This window comes from Teleopsis dalmanni, chromosome 2, assembly GCF_002237135.1.
Source record: "Teleopsis dalmanni isolate 2A chromosome 2, ASM223713v2, whole genome shotgun sequence".
NCBI classification, from domain to species: domain Eukaryota; kingdom Metazoa; phylum Arthropoda; class Insecta; order Diptera; family Diopsidae; genus Teleopsis; species Teleopsis dalmanni.
The window spans coordinates 30077555-30097355 of record NC_051847.1 but is presented as its reverse complement, the minus strand read 5'-3'; the positions used below and the strand labels follow the sequence as shown (position 1 = coordinate 30097355).

The window sequence follows — 19801 nt, the reverse complement described above, 5'->3', positions numbered from 1 at the left end:
TAAGAAAGTTGTTAAATAGCAATGGAGAGATCAAATTGAAAAGTTCCTGTCCATAGGCATATATTGGACATTCTTATTCAAAAATAAATAATTATAAAAGCAATCTAGAACTTTTGTTTGATAAACATTCGATCACTTCATCCAGATCAACAGTAATGTCCCAGTGAACCGAATTTATAACAAACGAACTCAGTCAGGTTTCACTATATATCATGGTAATCCTATTATTGCGAAGTAAGCTCTTTTAATGGTAGAAGATTTAATTCATAGAGTAGCCCAAAACTTCAGGGTTTCAACCTTTGAATCTACCCTGAATTATAATGCTAACAAATAAGTAGAAGGAAACCAATAGATAATTTAAGTTGATCACATTTTTGACTTAAAGGATTTCATCTTCTCTATATATTACTATAATTTTCATAATAATAACAGTATAGCGTCTTAAAAAGTCGTCTAAGTCGGTACTTCTATCTTAATTTTGTGAATGAATTTCCGCATCTTCTATTATTGTGCTAAGATTTAACAAGTTAAAGTAAAACATTTAATCTGCTGCGGTTTATTGTACAAATCGTATATGTATGTATTGTTAAATGTGTGAATTAGTGGGATTAAAAATATATGTCTACTTAAATATATGTGTTTTGTATAAAATATAGCGACATTAGTTACATCTCTGTAATTATTATAGCAATAAAAATAGTTAATGTCAATTACACAAGGTTATGATAAAATTTTTCCGAGATATGAAGGAATATATTTATTTTGAAATAGTTAAGATAAAAATATTTTCCGTTTAATATAAATGAGTATTGAGCAATTTCTATTAAGTATGAGGGTTTAAATCCGTATATGGGTTCCATTCTTATTTTTAGTCTAATCACTCAACCGATATCAAAATATTATGAATATTTAACGGTTATAAATTCATAGTTAATTACATTTTTTCTAAATTTAATTAGGTTTCATAATACGACATACTGCTTTAAGGCCCCACAAAGTTTATTATAAACATATTATTAGTTTATTATTTATAGTATTATATTCTTCATTTTGCGATAAGACACTTTTAAGTTATTTGAAATCCAAATGTTATTAAACGTCTATTTTTGACGAAATATTTTTACATGTCTGTCATACTAAATACGTTAATTAATTGTACATTTAACACATGCGGCATTCTATTTAATGTTTTTATGTTAATAAATATTTAATTAATTTTCTATACATTTCAAATGTAAAATGACATACAGAAAATTTAAACATACTAATCATTTTTAACTTGTTAATAAACAGACACATTTTTTTTTATATAAAAACATGTAAATTTATTATGATAACATTATCCAGAACTAAGGTTAATATTATGTGTGCAATAAAATCAATTAACTAAATACTCCAAATAACAAATATTAAATTTAAATTAGTATATAACATTTTCCATTGAATCAAATTCAAAGTCTAGGTCCTTATAAAAGTCAGAAACAACTTCTCCACACATAGAACTAGAGGAACAAATATCCATAAAGAAGCAGGAGCATTCTCTCCATATATTTAGCTTGCTAAATGTTAAGTCTATTGGCCTCTTAATTTCTCCCTCAATCACTGGAATGCAAATTCAGCATTTAATCCTTCATGCACCACATGCAGAAGTCTTTATTAGCGAAGATTTTAGTGAGTTTTAGTCTCATATCGTGGCTTTTGATCTAAAAGAAACAATAAAGCAAAGACGTAAAAGAGCAACAAAAAAATGAATCAACTGACTGAATTACAGTACACTTGTCTAAACTCGCTCTAATATATTTATGGATGCTATTCTATAAGGGAACTTCTTTTTTTATAAAATATTTCGGTTTCACTTTTTGGGTAGACCACCGGCTCTAATGTAAGTCCTTGGCAACGCTTATAAATGTTGTGGAAATTTTAAAAAAAGGGAAAACAAAATTAATTGCAAGGACATCATACTTATAACTTATATATAGATGTCTAATGTCGACTATAAAATGGACAGTAGTGTTGAAAAAACTTTCAAGAACTTTTCTCAGCCCAAGTTCATCTCACTAACATTTTGAATTATAATTTTTTGTGAAGTTCAACTTTTACGTATTGCTCTCCGGACTATATCTTTTTGTTTATTTTGCATATATAAGAGCTTTCCCTCAAATGTATGTACAATACGTTATGCATGATGGCACGTTGTTGAAGATGAGGCGGCGATGGATCGGTCAAATTTCAAAACATATCGTATATGTATTATATCAGTTGTCTGCATTTATATTTAATTTATTATTCATTATCAAATGTACATCTTTAAATCAAATGACTAATTTTTTAAATATATTTTTATATATTTTTAAAATAAAAATAAAAGTTGACTTAACATCTTGACTAATTTTAATGTTTTTTAAAAAATGTTGTCTAAGAACAATTGAACTATATTTTGAAAAAAATTAAATGCTGTTATTTTTAATTTGTTAAAGTGAATTTTTATTTTACATATTTTTGCTAAAATTAACTACAACATAGATAAACATTAATTTCAGACATAAATTAATATTTATTATTAAATTTGTTTGGGTAAAACCTAAGAAAACATTTTGGAAAACAAATTATTTGAGGCACTTTCTGGTGTTAATTTTAAAACACAATTATGCAACATAATTTTAATAATATATTTTTTTACCTATTACTTATAAAAATATACATTATGTAAATTAACAATTTCAACATTAAAATAATGAATTTCACAACTGATGTTTAATTTTGCAAAGTGAAAAGTTTTTAAATATAATAAATAGATTTTCATTTATCGAATATCTCAAATACACTCAAATGTATAAAGCAAAAGGCTTTATATGTATATAATTTTTATATGATTTAATGAAAAATATTAAAAATAAATTAATTAACAAAAATATGTGTTTATATAATGGAAAAAAAAACATTAACGTTCTGGTATTCATAATTAATAAATGCTTTTTATTAACAAATTTCACAAACATATGTTAAAAATGAAATTCATTCAGTAAAGATGAAATGTACTTTAGTATTGCATTTTGTTAAGCAAACTAGTTAATTGGTAATATAAATAATATATTAATGATAATTTATAGCTAAAAATAAATGTAACACGAAGTGAATTCTAAAGTGTAAACCTTTTTAAGTTGACTCCAAGGGAATGAGCAATTCTATCTGGTTAGAACTTGTTCGTTTAGAATAAAGTAGCAGAGCACAGTGACCGTGGCAGATATGTTATGTTGCTGACTGACTCTGACTGACTCTGACTGAACAGCAAACACTCTGCCTTTCAAATGACGGCAAAAATATTAACCGTTAAGGATTTCTTAATATCAGATGGGCAAAGGAAGGCTCAGCTTAGGTGTTATTGTGATAACCTATGGAGAATTAAATAGTAGATAACATGAATAGAATTACAAATATGAATACATGCGTTACAACGTGGTTGAATCTCGGCCTAGTAATCTTCTACTAGTCTAAATCGAAACTGAATAGTAAGTACTTTGTAAGAAAAATTATCTGTATAAGTGGGATATCTCTGTACTCAAAAAAGTACATATAAAGAGTTGGCATTAGATAACAGAAGAGCTTTTATATTGCAATCCAAGTAAAAAGTTTATAATTTTAAATTTCGATATCTCGAGAAAAAAAATAGCGATGCTCAAAAGACCCAATTAGGAAGCCTGGTTCCACTGTGGCTGGGAAAGCAAAATCTTACAAAGTTTCAAATTTGATGCAAATAAAAATCCGTAATAAAATACTAAATAAAAATTAATTATATCACTGCTCTGAATTTTCTTAATTAGTTTATACTACTGTAAATATCTATTTTAGAAGAATACTATTTTTAGAAAAATAGAAGAATACTACATAATATATTATTATTATAAAAAGTAAGAAATTTGATTTGTTATTAAATGAAAATAATTCCAAATATTTTTTTACTTTGAAATTTTTTCTTTCGTCATGTTTAACTTGAAATTTGTAAAAAAAAAAACAAATAATAGAATAAAAAAATAATTTAGATTTGCTTGAAGTACTTCTTTTTCATAAAGCATGCTTCAATCGTAAATTCATTTAAGGAATTACAGTCAAATTAATTAATTAACGCTATTTGCTTAATCACTTTATGCATTTCTTTTTATGAATACCTTCAGATAAATGTTTAATAATTCATAATATAGGAAGAGGAATAGTTCTTACATTTAAGCTTATTATAAAAGTTATTTGTAAATTTGGCACATGAAAGCAGTTAAAATATAAAATAATTTACATATTAGTAGTAAATAATAAAATCATAATTTGTTATTAATCTAAATCAAAATATATTAATAATTTTAATAATGTATTAATGTCGATATATAAAATTGTAACACAGAAATTTAATATTGTTATTAATTGTATATGTATATATCTATTTTATTTATATCTATATATATATAAATATTTTTGATTGATTGATTTTTGATTAACTTAATATGTAAATTGCAGTCCATTGGTTTTTGTGTTTATGTATAATTATTTAATATTTTTTTTATTAGTTTTACAAATAAATATGTAAATATTTTGTGGTTAATAACTTTAGTTAAAAATTTATTTTATTAATATTTGTTTTTTTTAAACATCTTGTTTATACAGAACATTATTTACAATAATTTTTTTTTTTGTAATTTCAATTAAGGCTCAAAACAATTAAGAAGAACTTTTGTTAAAAATTCAATAGATAGATATGTCATAGCTATATGTAAATATATATCTAATATGTGTGTATATATTACTGTATATATTATAAAATTTACACATATACAATTGCGTACACATGATCGTTGTATTTTATAAAAAGGTTTTAGTAAATAAGTTATATGGTGCATTAAATATTTTTATATAATTAATTAATTGACTATCAAATAGAAAATAATACTAATTACTTTAGTTTAACAAACAAACTAAAGTTCTATATATATTAACAAGAAATTTACAGAATGTCATTAACTCGTTCTTATAAAACATAGGAAGATCATAATATACAGTACATATTTTTACACGTTTATTTATTACATTTAAATGACCATTAATTAAATAATTATTATATTTGATATGTATAATAACTGATTTAAAATATTATTATTTATTTTTTTTTTAATAAATTGATTTAAACTCCTTACATTTTTAATTAATTTTATACACATTATTTACATAGACACAAAATTAATAAGTTAGACTAAAACATCGAAAACATAGTTCGGAAGCATCGTTGTTATTATTGAACATAATAATTAATTAAATTTATTTTAAAGCAAATCTTAAAAGATTTTTGTTGTACTTACTCATTTCAACATTCTTTTGGAACATAAATTTAAAGATAAAATTTCTAACAATCAATATTATTACAAAAACAAATCTTAGATAAAACTTTTTACATAAAAATCTCAAAATGTTATGTGAATCCTCTACTTGGCGACTGCACCGGTGACGGTGGTGGTGGTAACGGTGAAAAGTAAGTAGAAGAACGTGAACTAGGCGAGGGCGGACAAGACGATTCAGGCACTATCCGCACATCACTGTGATAGTGTGAACGTGGTGTTGGTGGTGGTGGATACGGTTCACTATCATATTGATACTGTAAACATGCAGCACCCGATGATGATGAAAGTTTTGTGCCGCCATTGCTATTGTTGCTATTGGATTTACTTGTGTAATTAGAATCCGATTCATCACAAATATCTGTTGAACAAGGTGTTGGCGGTGGCGGTTGATTGATAATTCTATAGTGACGATAGGGACGACGTGAACGTGATGCAGGTGATGGTGGTGGATTAATAGGATACGCCGCCATGCTACTACCATTTGTTGTTGAACTGGATGCACCAGTTATATGATTGCGATCATATGAATTCATGCTATTGCGTGAATTCAATGTAGACATGCGCATAGCATCTGCTACGGACGCAATTTTTGAGACACGTTGTGATTTACTAAGTGTAGATGGAGACAATGGATCTGAAGCTTGATCATCTTTGGGTACATTACGATTTTTACCGAGTCGTGAACGGCAAAATTGCAATAAATAAACAATCGAAAAAATTGTTATCATAGTAGCACCTATTAGTATCATAAATGCCTTTTTATCAGATGAAGGTGCCATGCGACGTGTGTTAGCAGTAGAACAAATTTCGGCTGATTCATCAGCGCCATCAGCGCAATTGTCCCAACCGTCACAGAGCAGTGTTGAAGATATGCAAAGCTACGATAAAAAGTAGAAACTTATTGTGAATATATATAAATACTGGATTAAATTTGTAGACACTTACTTTATTTATAGGGCATTGAAATTCACCGAGACGTTTACAACAATCAGCTTCATCGTGTCCATTTCCACAATTTGTAGTACCATCACAAACTAGTGATTTGTCTATACATTCACCCGACTGGCAACTGAATTGGTCGGGCCTGCATGAGGGACAGCCTACTTCATCTGATTTGTCTGGGCAATCATCTTGTCCATCACAACGCCAAGATGCTGGTATACAATCCTTATTCATATCATTGTTAAGTCCACCACCCATGACAGGTGCTGCACAAGTAAAATGGTCTGGTCCACAAGCGGGAAGAGCGCCACAATTTTGTTTATCTTCTAGCAACATAAGATTTTTTGGACATGCACATATTTCACGAGAACGTCCCTCTGATGATGCAATGCAAATATGAGAGCACTTGGTTCGGCTCTGCAGACAAGTATGATTGCGAAATTGTTTTATTTCAGGAGTCCAAACAGAAACGATATCTGTAATTTGTGGTAAACGTTGCATTTCAGGTCGGCGTTCGTTACCATTAATAGCTACACGTTCTACGCCTGTTTTATCATCTAACCAGTACACATATCCTTGTAAAGCAGCTATGGAAATCACTTGAGATATGTGTGCGGACACAAGTATTTTTCTATAAATTATATTAATTATTCATTATATTTTTTTTTTAAATATCCCTTTTATACTCACTTATTCTTGCCATTAATATCCATGTAATCAATACGTTTGCCATGCGCATAAAAAATCATGTCACTTTGTTGGTCAATTGCCAATGCTGTCACGCCTTCCAATTTGAATGCTAAAACCACGCGCTCTGCTCCATCTACACGTGCTCGTATAATAGCTTGCTGAGAACCGACATCAGTCCAAAAAAGCAACCGCTTCATAACATGTACTGCTATATTGCGCGGTTTCTCAGAGTCGCCAGTATCGATTACACCAATATTATCTCCGTCAAAACTACAAAATTAATATTTATTTATAATTAATTATATTTTTTAGAAATATGAGGTTTGTATTACCTTGTTACATTTATACTGTTTGAATGGGAGCAGGTCCAATAGAGCAATCTACCAATAACATCAAGTGCAATATCAAAAGGCTGTGACCCAGATCCGACTATCACAGAAATTCGTGTGCCATTGGCAGGAGAACGCTTAATACTATGACTTCGCCCTTCAACCTGTTTTTTAAACATACAGTTTAAACTTATTTATATTATTTAGGACCAGTTTATATTACTCACCCAATAAATGTGATGCGATATTGGATCGTATTCCACAGCGCGTATATTTTTGCCAATAACTGGCAATGGCACATTTGGACAGTCTGTAGTATTTGCCAGAAGTCGTCCGAAACTATTTCTCTGACTGAAGATGATATAATTTTTAGGTGGTATACAGGAAACATTGTCCTTAGCTAAGATGTAATGTGTGGGACAAGCACACACCATACCACGTTGACTGGATTTCACAACTAAACATAAGTGAGTGCAACCACCATTATTGATTTTGCAAGCATTACTACCGGTCTGTCTATATTTATGGAATACATACAATGATGTTATGTATGGCATACCCTTATGTACTAAAGTCCGATTTTGTCCATTTATCTTGTTAACACGTTCTATGTCACCAGAACTCCAATCGCTCCAGTAAACGTAATCTCTATACAACGATAGAGCGTAAGGTTCATCAACGTCAGAACTTATTAGTACCATACGTCGTTTTCCATCCCAGTCAGCGGATTCGATTTTGGTTGGACGAGTTTGTGTTGCCCAATAAAGTCGACCAGTTTCTGGATCAAGCGTTAGACCGGTTGCATGGTTTGCTGCAGATATTATTGTGTGCAGGTCAGCACCATCCATAGTCGCACGTCGTATCGAATCTGATGGTGACTCTGTCCAATACATAAGACCTTTTTTGAGTTCCAGCACTAGGGATCGTGGTTCTTCTATGCCTTTCCATATTAAAACTTTTCGACTGCTACCATCTAAGCGTGCTACTTCAATGCGCCGTGCCTCAGAATCTGTCCAAAATATATTATGAGCTAGCCAATCAACAGCTATACCCTCGGGACGTATTAGTCCGGCATCAACTATGCGTTGTACATAGGAACCATTAAGAAAAGCCCTAAAAATGCATTTGGATTTTAAGTCAGTCCAATATAAACGTCGCTCTGCTACATCAACATCCATGGCATGTGCATCACGTACATCCTTAAAGGGAATTTTTTCATCGTTGTGATTGCCTTCATTGTTATCAATAGAAATGCGTCCGATATGTTCCTGTCTTGCAAATAGTAACAAGGCTTCTGGTATGACACACGTTTTTTTATCATTAGCTAATTCATACTCTATAGAGCATCGACATACGTAATCACTTGGGCGATTTAAACATAAATGGGAGCACCCACCATTTTGAACAGCACAAGCATTAGTGCCTTTTACTTCTCGCAAACGTGCTACTTTCAATCCCATTAGGTCTGGGTACTGATCTACAACGTTGATACGATTAGCACCTGCTACTTTATGTGCACGATCTATAGACCGTCGTTGCCAGTCTGTCCAGTATAAATAATCATTGAACAGACTTAAGCCAAATAAATGTTTCAGATTTTCGCTTATCACTACTCGCCGATCTGAGCCATCCATATTTGCGACTTCAATTTTGTGGGTTTTCCCATCACACCAGTAAATGGTTTTCGCTTCAATATCAAGTGCTATACCATTAGGCCAACCAAGATCTTCCGAGACCAATACCACACGTTCCGAACCGTCCAATGAGGATCGTTCTACTTTTGGTTTCTTTTCATTCCAGTCACTCCAAAACATCCAACCAAGTGTTGGTGCCAAAGCAATTGCTCTCGGTTCCTCTAAATGTTCATATATAAGAACTTTACGGGCAGATCCATCCAAACGACACACTTCTATACGGTCTGTCACAGTATCCGTCCAATACAAATTTCTAGCCAACCAATCAACTGCTAAACCATCTGGATGGCGGACGTCTGATGTAACAAAATCAGACAAACCAGTTCCATCCTCACGTGCACGTTTTATTGCAAAAGCTTCAACATCAGACCAATAAATATATTCGTCGACAGGATCATAATCTATAGCGATGGCATATTTAACTTTTCCGAATGGCATTGGAAATATTGTAAAATCTGGTGAGTCCAGTGATATTTTGCTTATTTCACCACGCTGCACAATAAAAAGCATATCTTGTGTTCCGTTGGCACAAGTTGTTGGTGAAATTAGTTTCACACCTGTTGGACAGGCACAACTATAACCTTCAATATTTGTAGACAGCAAACATAAATGAGAACAGTTTCCATTATTATGCATACAGGGATTATCTCCAAATGGCTGTAGTGTTGGATTCCATACTTTTACCGAATTTGGTGCATTTGGCCGATCAATTAATTCCTTAGTTTCTTTCGTTTGTATATCGAATGTATTTAAAGACCCACGTGACCAATCTGTCCAATACAAACGATTATCAAAATAGGTCACGCTATAGGGATATATGAGATTATTCACTATAGTGTGTCGATTACTACCATCAAGTTTCATAACATCAATGAATTTCAATTGACCATCTGCCCAATAAATTAATTCTTTCTTTAAGTCAATTGCTAAGCCATTAGGCCAAAAAATATTGTCTTTAACGAGAGTTGTACGTGTTAGCGGATCACCATCCATGCTGGCACGTTCAATTTTTGGATATTCACCCCAATCGGTCCAAATAAGTAAACGTTTTGCTGGCACTAAAGCTATAGCACGCGGCTGGTCTAAGTCCGTCCAGAACAACACTTTCTGCATTTTTCCATCTAAACTAGCTACTTCAATTCGATTCTTTTCACCATCTGTCCAGTATAATTTATCGGTATACCAATCAATTGCAAGTCCCTCGGGCTTATCAAGACCCGATGATATCACAGTTTGTTTAGGTGACCTAGTCAAAGGCACCGTCGTACTATTTATATTAATACATTCAATAACTCCGCTTCCACAATCACTCCAACAGACTAAATTTTTCGCATAATAAAAATCGATGGCCATGGTTTCAGTGAGATCTTTAATGATGATATCAATTTGGGTGGCACCCATGGGCTTTGTAATATTGGCCACTTGGATATCATGATATGTAGTAAATAACAGAGTTGCTGGTGTATTAATAAATGAGGAAGACGTTGATGATGGAGATAAGGATGTGACGTGCGCTGCAATACAAAAAAAGGGTCACATTAATTAATATTAAGTATATTAATTTTATTTAATTGATATAAATAGATATGTACGTAGCATGACAGGACTTAAGTTTATTAATGGATAATACGAAATCATATCAAACATATCTAAAAATGGAATGTGATGACGTCCAACAAAATAGATTTTGTTAAGTTTAAAAAAATTGAATTTAACTTAAAGTAATTAAGAAAATATAATTAGTTTACAATTTTTTTTAATAACAGTGAATTGAGTAAATTGGAACGTAACAAACAATTGAGTCTGAAAGTTAAATAAATAGTGTCCTCACGCGTAGTCGTTATATCCTGACTGCAGAATGCAATTGAATGAAACGCATAGTCTAAATATATATCTGTGTATATGAAGGAAGTAATTACAAAAGCGGCCTACAATATAGCAATATAGGCGAGTGCTTGGTAAAAAGAAACATACAGAGTTAATGATAATCTTCATGAATACGCAACAATAAACTGCATTTTCCATTGACGTCAGTCATTTTTCATTGTGCCAGTCTTAGGCGTACGGAGAGCCCATCAAGAATTAAATAAACGGAAATATGTGTACATGTTGAGTGGTTAACAATGTACTTGAGCAGAAAAGAAGGAGGATTAAGATATGAAAAGCATTCAATTCAGTAGGATATGACATGTGGAAATAATGTTAGGCTTCATACTACTAAGTATAATATATCATTAAAAACAATATTAAAACTTAAACTTGCTACTACACTTCACTTATCTGAGTGCCTGCTTATGAATGAAAACAACAACTTTAAAAGTAATAGGGAAAAATAAAATAATACAACATGGATACCTGATCTAATTGCAAATATATATGCTTAAAAAACAAACTATGCGAAAATAAACCAACTACAGCAATTATACAAGGATGTGACATGTACGAGTGTGTATATATATAGAGAAGTAGGTGGAAATTATTTTTAAAGGATTATAGAATTATCTAAAAGTCGTCTTAGTGTCTTTAGTGAGCTAAATCATTTCTAATAGGACTGACATCATGCTGACCATCCTATTAAAATGTAAAGATAACTGGAAATAGTAAAATACTTTAGAAATAGATTTATTGTTAAACCCTTTCTGCACAGATTGATTTGAGAAGTCGTATAAGATATAAGATATCGTTTTAAGATATAAGATATCGTTTTAAGATAGCCTAATTAAAAAATTGTATGTGTTGACGGGAAGTTTTTTCCGACAAACGACAACGTCGTGTCTTAATTGCATCAATACTTTTCTATATATTTTTTCCATACCCACTACTGATGTAAAGGACTCTTTCATTTTTTTGGTAATATTCTAATAATCGTATAGAGGCGAAAAAAAGTTATCTGCAAAAAATTTATATTTTTGAAATTAATATAATTTACTTATTATTGCTAATATAAAATGCTCTTGTTATTGCGCCGAGAAGTTTACTGTGGAGGAGCTTCCAGTATGATGATAAAATGGAATTGATCACTCAGTTTGTATACATTGGGCAGGACTGCAGACGAAGCGATTTTATACCTGAATGCTTCCTTTATTTATACCTTGATCGTTTCCTCATTGTTTTTTGATTAAAATGTTTAACTGCAGCTGAAAGTTAAAATGTTTAATAAGGATAGCATACGGAGACAGACTAGAGCCAACGTGTAATCTAGCTTATCTTTTGATACCATTAAGACGCGCATTCTAACCTAAGAACCCCTCAGATTTACAATAGTTTAGATTATATATCTAATATAGTCTAATATAGATAAATATCTATAAATATCTAACCTTCTCTTAACTCTGCCTAGATCTCTTAAATTCTGCCTTGATTGCATTGAAACCTAAATAAAAACTTCATAGAGGTATTTTCACTAAACTTAAGAGTTCATTTTTCAACCCCTTATCGTAAATATTCACTCTAAACCTCTGTAAAATAAAAATGTAATAAAAGTTTGCATAGGAAATGCATTTCTGAAACCAGTGTGAGCATAAAAAATATGTCAGGGGAAGTGAGTTAAGTGGGTGGTGCCTTAATAACTAAATGCGTGACTGCATTCTAGTATACATAGTGCACTTTTGCAAGTACGAGTACATTACATACATGCATAGTAATGCGTGTTCACAAGAAAATAAAATAAAATAAAACATTTACCTTCCATGCAATAACAACACCGTTCGTACCTACGTCAAGTGGTTTCCTGAAGTATATCTCAAGTGGATAAACCAAGAAAGGTATGAGGAGGCATATAAAATATTTATTGTTCTGTTGAAAATTAATTCATTGCAGTGTGCCATTTTTACATTGCAAATCATTTCATGGAATAGCATACATAATACATGTATTCGGATTGTATGATTTGTCGTTCTAATTTTTAAAGTCTAATAAGGAAGCATATGACACCTTTTCGTATTAATACTACTTTAATTTTTTATTATAATTATTTTGGTTTAAATGTTGGGTTTTGAGTATATTATCTTATGAGACCGCGTCTTTCATCACAAAATATATATTTATTTCAGTTATAGATAAGTGTTAAGAAGCAATTATAAATTAAATTCGGGAGAGGATCTAGAGAATAACTTTTTGAATGAAATATAGTTTCTCAAACTGATCTAAACGATTTTCAAATTCACTGATTTCAAACAATAAGATTCGGCGAGGTTCTCAAAATCGAAGGACAGGAGGTTGAATTATATTAAATTAAAAGTTGCAACGATCATCAAGATTTTGGGAATTATTATTATTATCTTGAGGAAGTTTACATTTGGGAGTTAGAGATCTATTTTGCAATCTTCATAAACATTGAACGTTTTTTTAAATCCAACTTAAGTTCAATACTAGAGAAAGTTGGACTTGGAGTAATAATGGTAAGCTTTCCAAATTTGACACGAGTGACTTATATGCGTTAACACACGTCGAAAAGAATGTTTCGGGGATAGAGAGTTAGTTTAAATGTAGAAGGCATCTTTTAAACAGAAGCGTTCTTTGAAAGTTTCGACAAATTAAACTATGATAAAAATATATTCATCTTAAATGTTAGAAAGCTGTAAAATGATTGTGCTAAAGTTGATTATCTAAAAAACTAGAATTCTATCGAAACTATTGTGGTTTTATATGTAGGAACCTAGAACTTTTCTTCAAACCTTTAAGTTTAAAAAACTTTCTGCAATATTAATGTATTGTTATTATTATTTAAAATAACTTTAAATTCATTAAACTTTTGTTACCAAATAAAGCTGTAGTTTATAAGCTCGTTCTAATTTAAAAAGCATGACAAGTGCTTTGATTAGTGTCACTTACAAATAAAGTGACAAAAAACTTGGAACTTTAGCACTGAAAGTTTCTAAAACCTTGACTATTCGTGTATATAAATACGAATAGTCATCGTTTCTAATTTGACAGACACAAGTTCTAAGCCTGACACTTGTAGTCTAACAAATTCTATACTTACGGACTATAAACTAAATTAATAAAAATTCGTATATTTCGTAAGATCATTGATAGTGAGTACTTGGCAATTCTTGGCACAAAGTTGTATGGCCAATAAATTAATTAAATTTTTGTTGTTGCTTCTTCATTACTGTTTGAACCCTTCTATTAATTTATTAGTTTTTTCTACTGAAAAGATGTTCTGTTTTTATATTGCCTTTTTGAAATCTTAATATTTTATTTAATATGATAATATTCATTTCGCTAATCAATATATAATATTTTTCAGATCAGATAATGAAAGGTAAAAGTATTTATTATTATTTAAAAAAATTTTATTTATAATTTAAAAATAATTATATGCAAAAATAAAAATAATGGCATCTTAGCCATAACATATTGTTAACAGTTCTGTATATCAAATTCAATTCTACTATCCAATTTAAAAATTTAAAACTTTTTCAATAAGAACCCGTACATTTCACTAGCAAACTTGCCATAAGGTATGAACCGACCGATGTGGGCTAGTCGACAAACACATGCTGGAAAAATCTATACCATTCACGTAGAGGTAAGCAAAATAGCTGAGCATGTAAATATGCTGATGGGATGGTAAGTTTTAAAAAAAGGCAGTGTTTAAACAAGGAAAAGTAAAAAATAGTAATAAAATAAACCAAGAATAAAATGAGAACAACACTTCAACTATAAGTGGGTGAAAATGGACTTATGGATGTTGGGTGTGAGAGCTTCTGCATAGTTGGCTGCGACTTTTATGGCAGACGGATAGTTCCATGGACTGTTGCTGCTGCTGCTTCTGCGGCTGCTGCAGCCATTGCTGTTGTGAACGCAAACTATGACTTGAAGTGAGCACACATTTTACAGGAAGTTGCCCTAGTGCTTAGCGCAACATCCTGCCATCAGCAACTAAAGAGTATAACGGATGCAGCAGCGCCACTATTTTAATATGCAACTTACGTTGCTTTTGTTTTTGTTGTTGCTGATGTTATTTTAAATGCATTTCAAGTAATGTGAAGGACAAAAATATGCCATGAGCATATCGTACGAGTACATGGTCTGGTAGATAAAAATTATAGTACGGTAGTATGTAAGTTGACTGAATCGTACGTTGTTGGTTGGTGGCTGCTTTGGATTGTTGGTTAGTACATTCTATGGCATGTTGTTAGCTTGTACATAATTAATTTTGCTCATGAATAAATTTTAATTAAATAAATATATAAAAAAAGAAGACAAATAAAAATGGAGTAGAATGAGTTACAAAAAAAAAGTTTGTTATTGCACAAAATCGTCACAGCGGAAGGATGCATATTTTTATTTCATTATTTTACATTTTTTATTTGTCGTCTTTTTTTTCTCAGTTGTTCTCATAATTTCCACAATGGAAGTAGAGTCTACAGGGGATTTTGCTATGCAGGACTTAATAGTCAACTGCACGCCCGTCGAAATGTTCAGCTCAACTACATTTTTCATGCATTTACAATGCCAATTTTTTTATATCTTTTTTTGTTATGAATTTCACATTTAAACATCAGATTACACAACTGCATAAATTTCGTGACGAGTAGTTGTTGGGTGTTGGAGTTGATGATGGTAGCACCATCACGTTACTGACAGCAGCAGCATGTTGGTGATAATGGTTTTACTACTACCTTGGCATAGATGACATGGTTTGGCAAAATTTTTGCAATTTGCAATTTGCACGTTGCACTGCACTTTCTAACTTATGCAAAAGTTTATGCATTCAACATCAGCATCAACTGACTGCATCATGCTGCGTCCTTAAGCCTGAACGAGCAATCATTCCCAGTAGGCATCCGACGTGTACATTGTGAGTATTGTTCAAGCAGAGAATCTATTGCCCACTTAACTGCGCGGAATTGCGTTCTAATGCTCCAAGGCGTACATACCTCTGGTGCAGGAGCTGCCACTTCATAAAATGAATGCAACATTGAAGGATGGCTGTTGCAGTTTCATATTGTTGTTTTTTGTTTTTGGGTTGAGCAAATTTCCCAGCCAAAAGTACCAGCTTAAGTGATGGTACTTTTTCAGCATTGTAATTGGCAACTTAAGCACGATTAATTATAAATTTTTGTTCTGGTTATAATTGTTTTAAAGAGCTATAATAAACATTTCTAATTGTTCAGTTGGACTATTCTTAAAGCATTAAAATATTGAGGAAAACTTTGGATTGGCTAGCAGCAATTACTACTTCATTCCACATTAGTTAGTCTAGAGTAAAAGGTTAGGTAAGGTAATTTAAAATAATTTATAATATAACCAACATTAAATTAACTTAAGTACTGTTTACACATCACTGTTCTGCGTAAGAATGATAAATATTAATTAATTTAAAATAATTTGTCGCAACTGGATGATTTAATTTTCCTAATTGAAGATTTACGCGGTCTAGAAATTCAATCTGGCTTTATATATGGAGTGTTGGTAGTCGCAATATATGAGATCTTTTGTATTAGGATGAATGATAAAGGATATCATAAGGATGTAGTTGTTTTCGCGTCAGACACAAGTGTGCAGAATAACAATATGGTCGACTTTGTCGTGAGCATTGCAATTCTATACCACAGCATTAGAAGAGTGAGAATAAGAAGATTAAAAAGTAAGAGTAATTAAGAGTATGGATTAGTGATATTGTTAAAAACTTTTTTTTATTCCTTAAACTAAGAGCTTGTTTTAAATTTCCAGATTTCCAATTTAAAACTTATATCAATCATAGTATAGGTAATGGAATATCTGTCAAAAATGCACCATTTTATGCCACCGCTTTCCTACATAAGTAGAACTAGAGATAAAGTTCATTTTTATTTAGTAGTAATAAAGCCTTAATCAGGATATTATTCTTATTTGTAAAGCACTTTCAAAAAATTATAGAATTTTACTTAAAATTTTACTAGACAATAGCATAATTGATATCTGTCAGAACCAGGATATATTTAATATACTATGGAATCAAATATTATTTAATCTAATAATACATTAGGGGTATTCAGGCAACTGATTAGTTGCTTAGTAGTTGATTACAACAAAAATTTGCACACAAAAATGAAACTAAGCAGGGAATCAACTATTTCGGTGATTCTCAGATTAGTACAAATTTGATTAATAGTGCTGCCAGTCCCAAGTGTCGTAATAATAACTTGAAATGAACTTTTGTATAGAAATTTGTTAGCTATCTCTTTCAGCTGTTTGGATTGTGTGTAAACAATTTTCACTGTTAACGTATGTTTCGCTTTTGCTGTTGATGCGAGTGCTGCCAAGGCATTAACACACAACAAACTAATCAGAATACGCATTTTGGGTCGTTCAAGCAACTGATTAACATTAAAATGCTAAATTTTTTTATATGAAGTTTTTGAATCAACTAAGCAACGAATCAGTTGCCTGAATACCCCTATTATTTTCATATCTTAGTGCACAGATATCATAGATTTTAAACCTTCGTTACAATTTTTAGTAATGACTGATATAAACAATCCAGAGTTAATTGAAATTTGAATTTTGTATTAATTAATATAATATATATAATATAAATTATTATATTATATTTAATCAGTTTCAGATTTTAATTGAATATCCATACTTTTTTGAATTTCAGGAGTTAAAAAAACAAAGTAATAGCAGATATAGGTGCTAAAAAGCTAAATATGTTAGCATCGCCTTCTAAATTTCTGTCTCCGGAATCTTGCAACTGTAAGTTTAAATTGTTGTAAAGAACTAGAAGAGCTTCAAGTTCTTTGAGCTGAGGATCTCTGGTATAATGTATAATGAAATTTACAAGTGCATAGGTACATTGTATAGAACAGGGCTGTCCAAAGAAAGGCTGACGGGCCTCTTGCGGGCCATGCCATATTTCTAATCTATCACAATCTAATCTATCGCAAATTTTTCTTTTTTATATTTTAGTCACATAACATTGTTTTATTTTTATAATATCCCAAATAAATGAATTAAAATGTTTTAAATAATTTATTACACTTTACGTTAATTTACTTAATTGACTTTAGTATATATTTCTTTGTACAAGTGGTTCAAGGAGCTCGTATCCAGTGCTATAGTTCATCACATTAAAAATAAAATATTTTTCGTATGGCAACAACTAATATTAATAACGTTGATATTGATAGAGTTAGAAAAGATAAACCGATGAACACTTAATAAAGCTATATTTTACATTATCACCGTATTTTTATTATTCTCAAACCTATTCAGTGATTTGTATTGGCCTTATCTATCTGGTTTGGACAGCAGGCGACCCGCTGGTCGTGCTTTGCACAGCCCTGATATAGACTATAAAATAGACATATAATTACTTGGAAATTTTGTGTGTTTATTTTTATTAATAAATGAAGTCTCAGTGGATAAACTATAGGCTATGTATCCATACTTATTAAATTTGATTCGTGGACCATTTTTAACCATCTCGCGGTTCACCGGTTAAGAACCATTTGTGTATACATATTAATTATAGTTTTTATAAATAGTATACTATTGTATAAGTTTGAGATAAATATAATATATATTTAGAAGATACTAACTTTTCCAAAAGTAAAAATAGTTTCCTTCTTTGAGGGCTTTTGCAGTTTGTCATTTCCGATGAAATAATATCGTCCCTGATACGAAAATGCTCAGTACAGAAATCAGAACTTTCATACTTAAAATATTTTCTGCATTTAGAAGTTTTTAAAACTAGAAATTTAAATCTGTTATCCAGTCCATGTTTTTTTTTTAAATTTACATATAATTATATATACATAATTTTATAAACAAAATTCCAACTGATTTTAACATTGATATAATAAAATTAAGTAGAACACAATTTACAATGCACATACGTGTATATAGAGATACGAAAATAATTTGATGGTATTCTTGGTCAATTCTGCATAAATTGATGAAAAAGCAACAAGTAGTTTTCGTGCCTTGAGTATGACATATGGAAGGGTGCTTGGGTGCATTAAGGCACTACTTTCAAAAATATTTTCTTCTTATTTTATACAATTTAAGAAAATAATTGCGCTTGAGCTGGCATGTGTTGTTGGACGCGCTCATGCGATTTTGTATAATATTCACAACTTATTCATCGTTTCGTCAATCAGGCGATGACATGCAAGTTCCGCCTTAATGGCTCCAAAATAAAAAAAAAAAGATGCAGAAAAGTTGCTGAACAGAATAAGTTTTTTTTTTGTATATTTTTTTTTTAAAAAGGAAGTAAAAAAAATTGTTTTAAATAAAAACATTAAAAACGGAGAAAGCAATTTTAAGAAAATTTAGGATGTGTGGCTGGCGAATTTTTAACAACCTCTGGTATAATGCATGTATTCCATGTGGTACGTGTACACGTTCAGATACACGAGAAGTAACATGCAGCAACATAAATGCATACGATAAAATTTTGTAGATACCACACGTCGACACTCATCGCAATTCAGCTTCAACTCGAACCCAACGAACTAAACTTAAGTGAATTCTTGCAATTTTTGTTTTTAATTTTATTATATTTTAGTATAGAAAATAAATTTTTTATTTTTTTATTTTATCTTAAAGGCACGGAATGAAGTGAAAACTGCACAAAACTCATGCCATAATGCCATGCTATTCGTGGTCGCCCCTGTTATCAACATCGTTAGTGTTGTCGACATCATCGTCATCATCACCTTCAACATTATAATTATTGCCACCATCATTATTACTACCATAACCATCGTCATTACGATCATCGTTCAGGTTTTATTTAAATTACCATCACGCATCTTGTTGTATGTCGAAA

The 19801-nt window shown here is 30.9% G+C and overlaps 1 protein-coding gene across 1 annotated transcript in view; it reads right to left on the bottom strand.

The window, feature by feature from the left end:
* Positions 1–5250: 5250 nt before the first annotated feature.
* Positions 5251–19801, bottom strand: part of LOC119677735 (low-density lipoprotein receptor-related protein 6) — a 60936-nt gene continuing 46385 nt past the window's right edge. Inside the window, exons 2-6 of the mRNA XM_038089197.1 lie at positions 7570–10550; positions 7346–7506; positions 7014–7283; positions 6327–6954; positions 5251–6259 (exon numbers count right to left, since the gene is read on the bottom strand). Coding sequence (XP_037945125.1) covers positions 5453–6259; positions 6327–6954; positions 7014–7283; positions 7346–7506; positions 7570–10550 — 4847 coding nt within the window. The 3' untranslated portion in view covers positions 5251–5452. The remainder of the gene's footprint in view (positions 6260–6326; positions 6955–7013; positions 7284–7345; positions 7507–7569; positions 10551–19801) is intronic.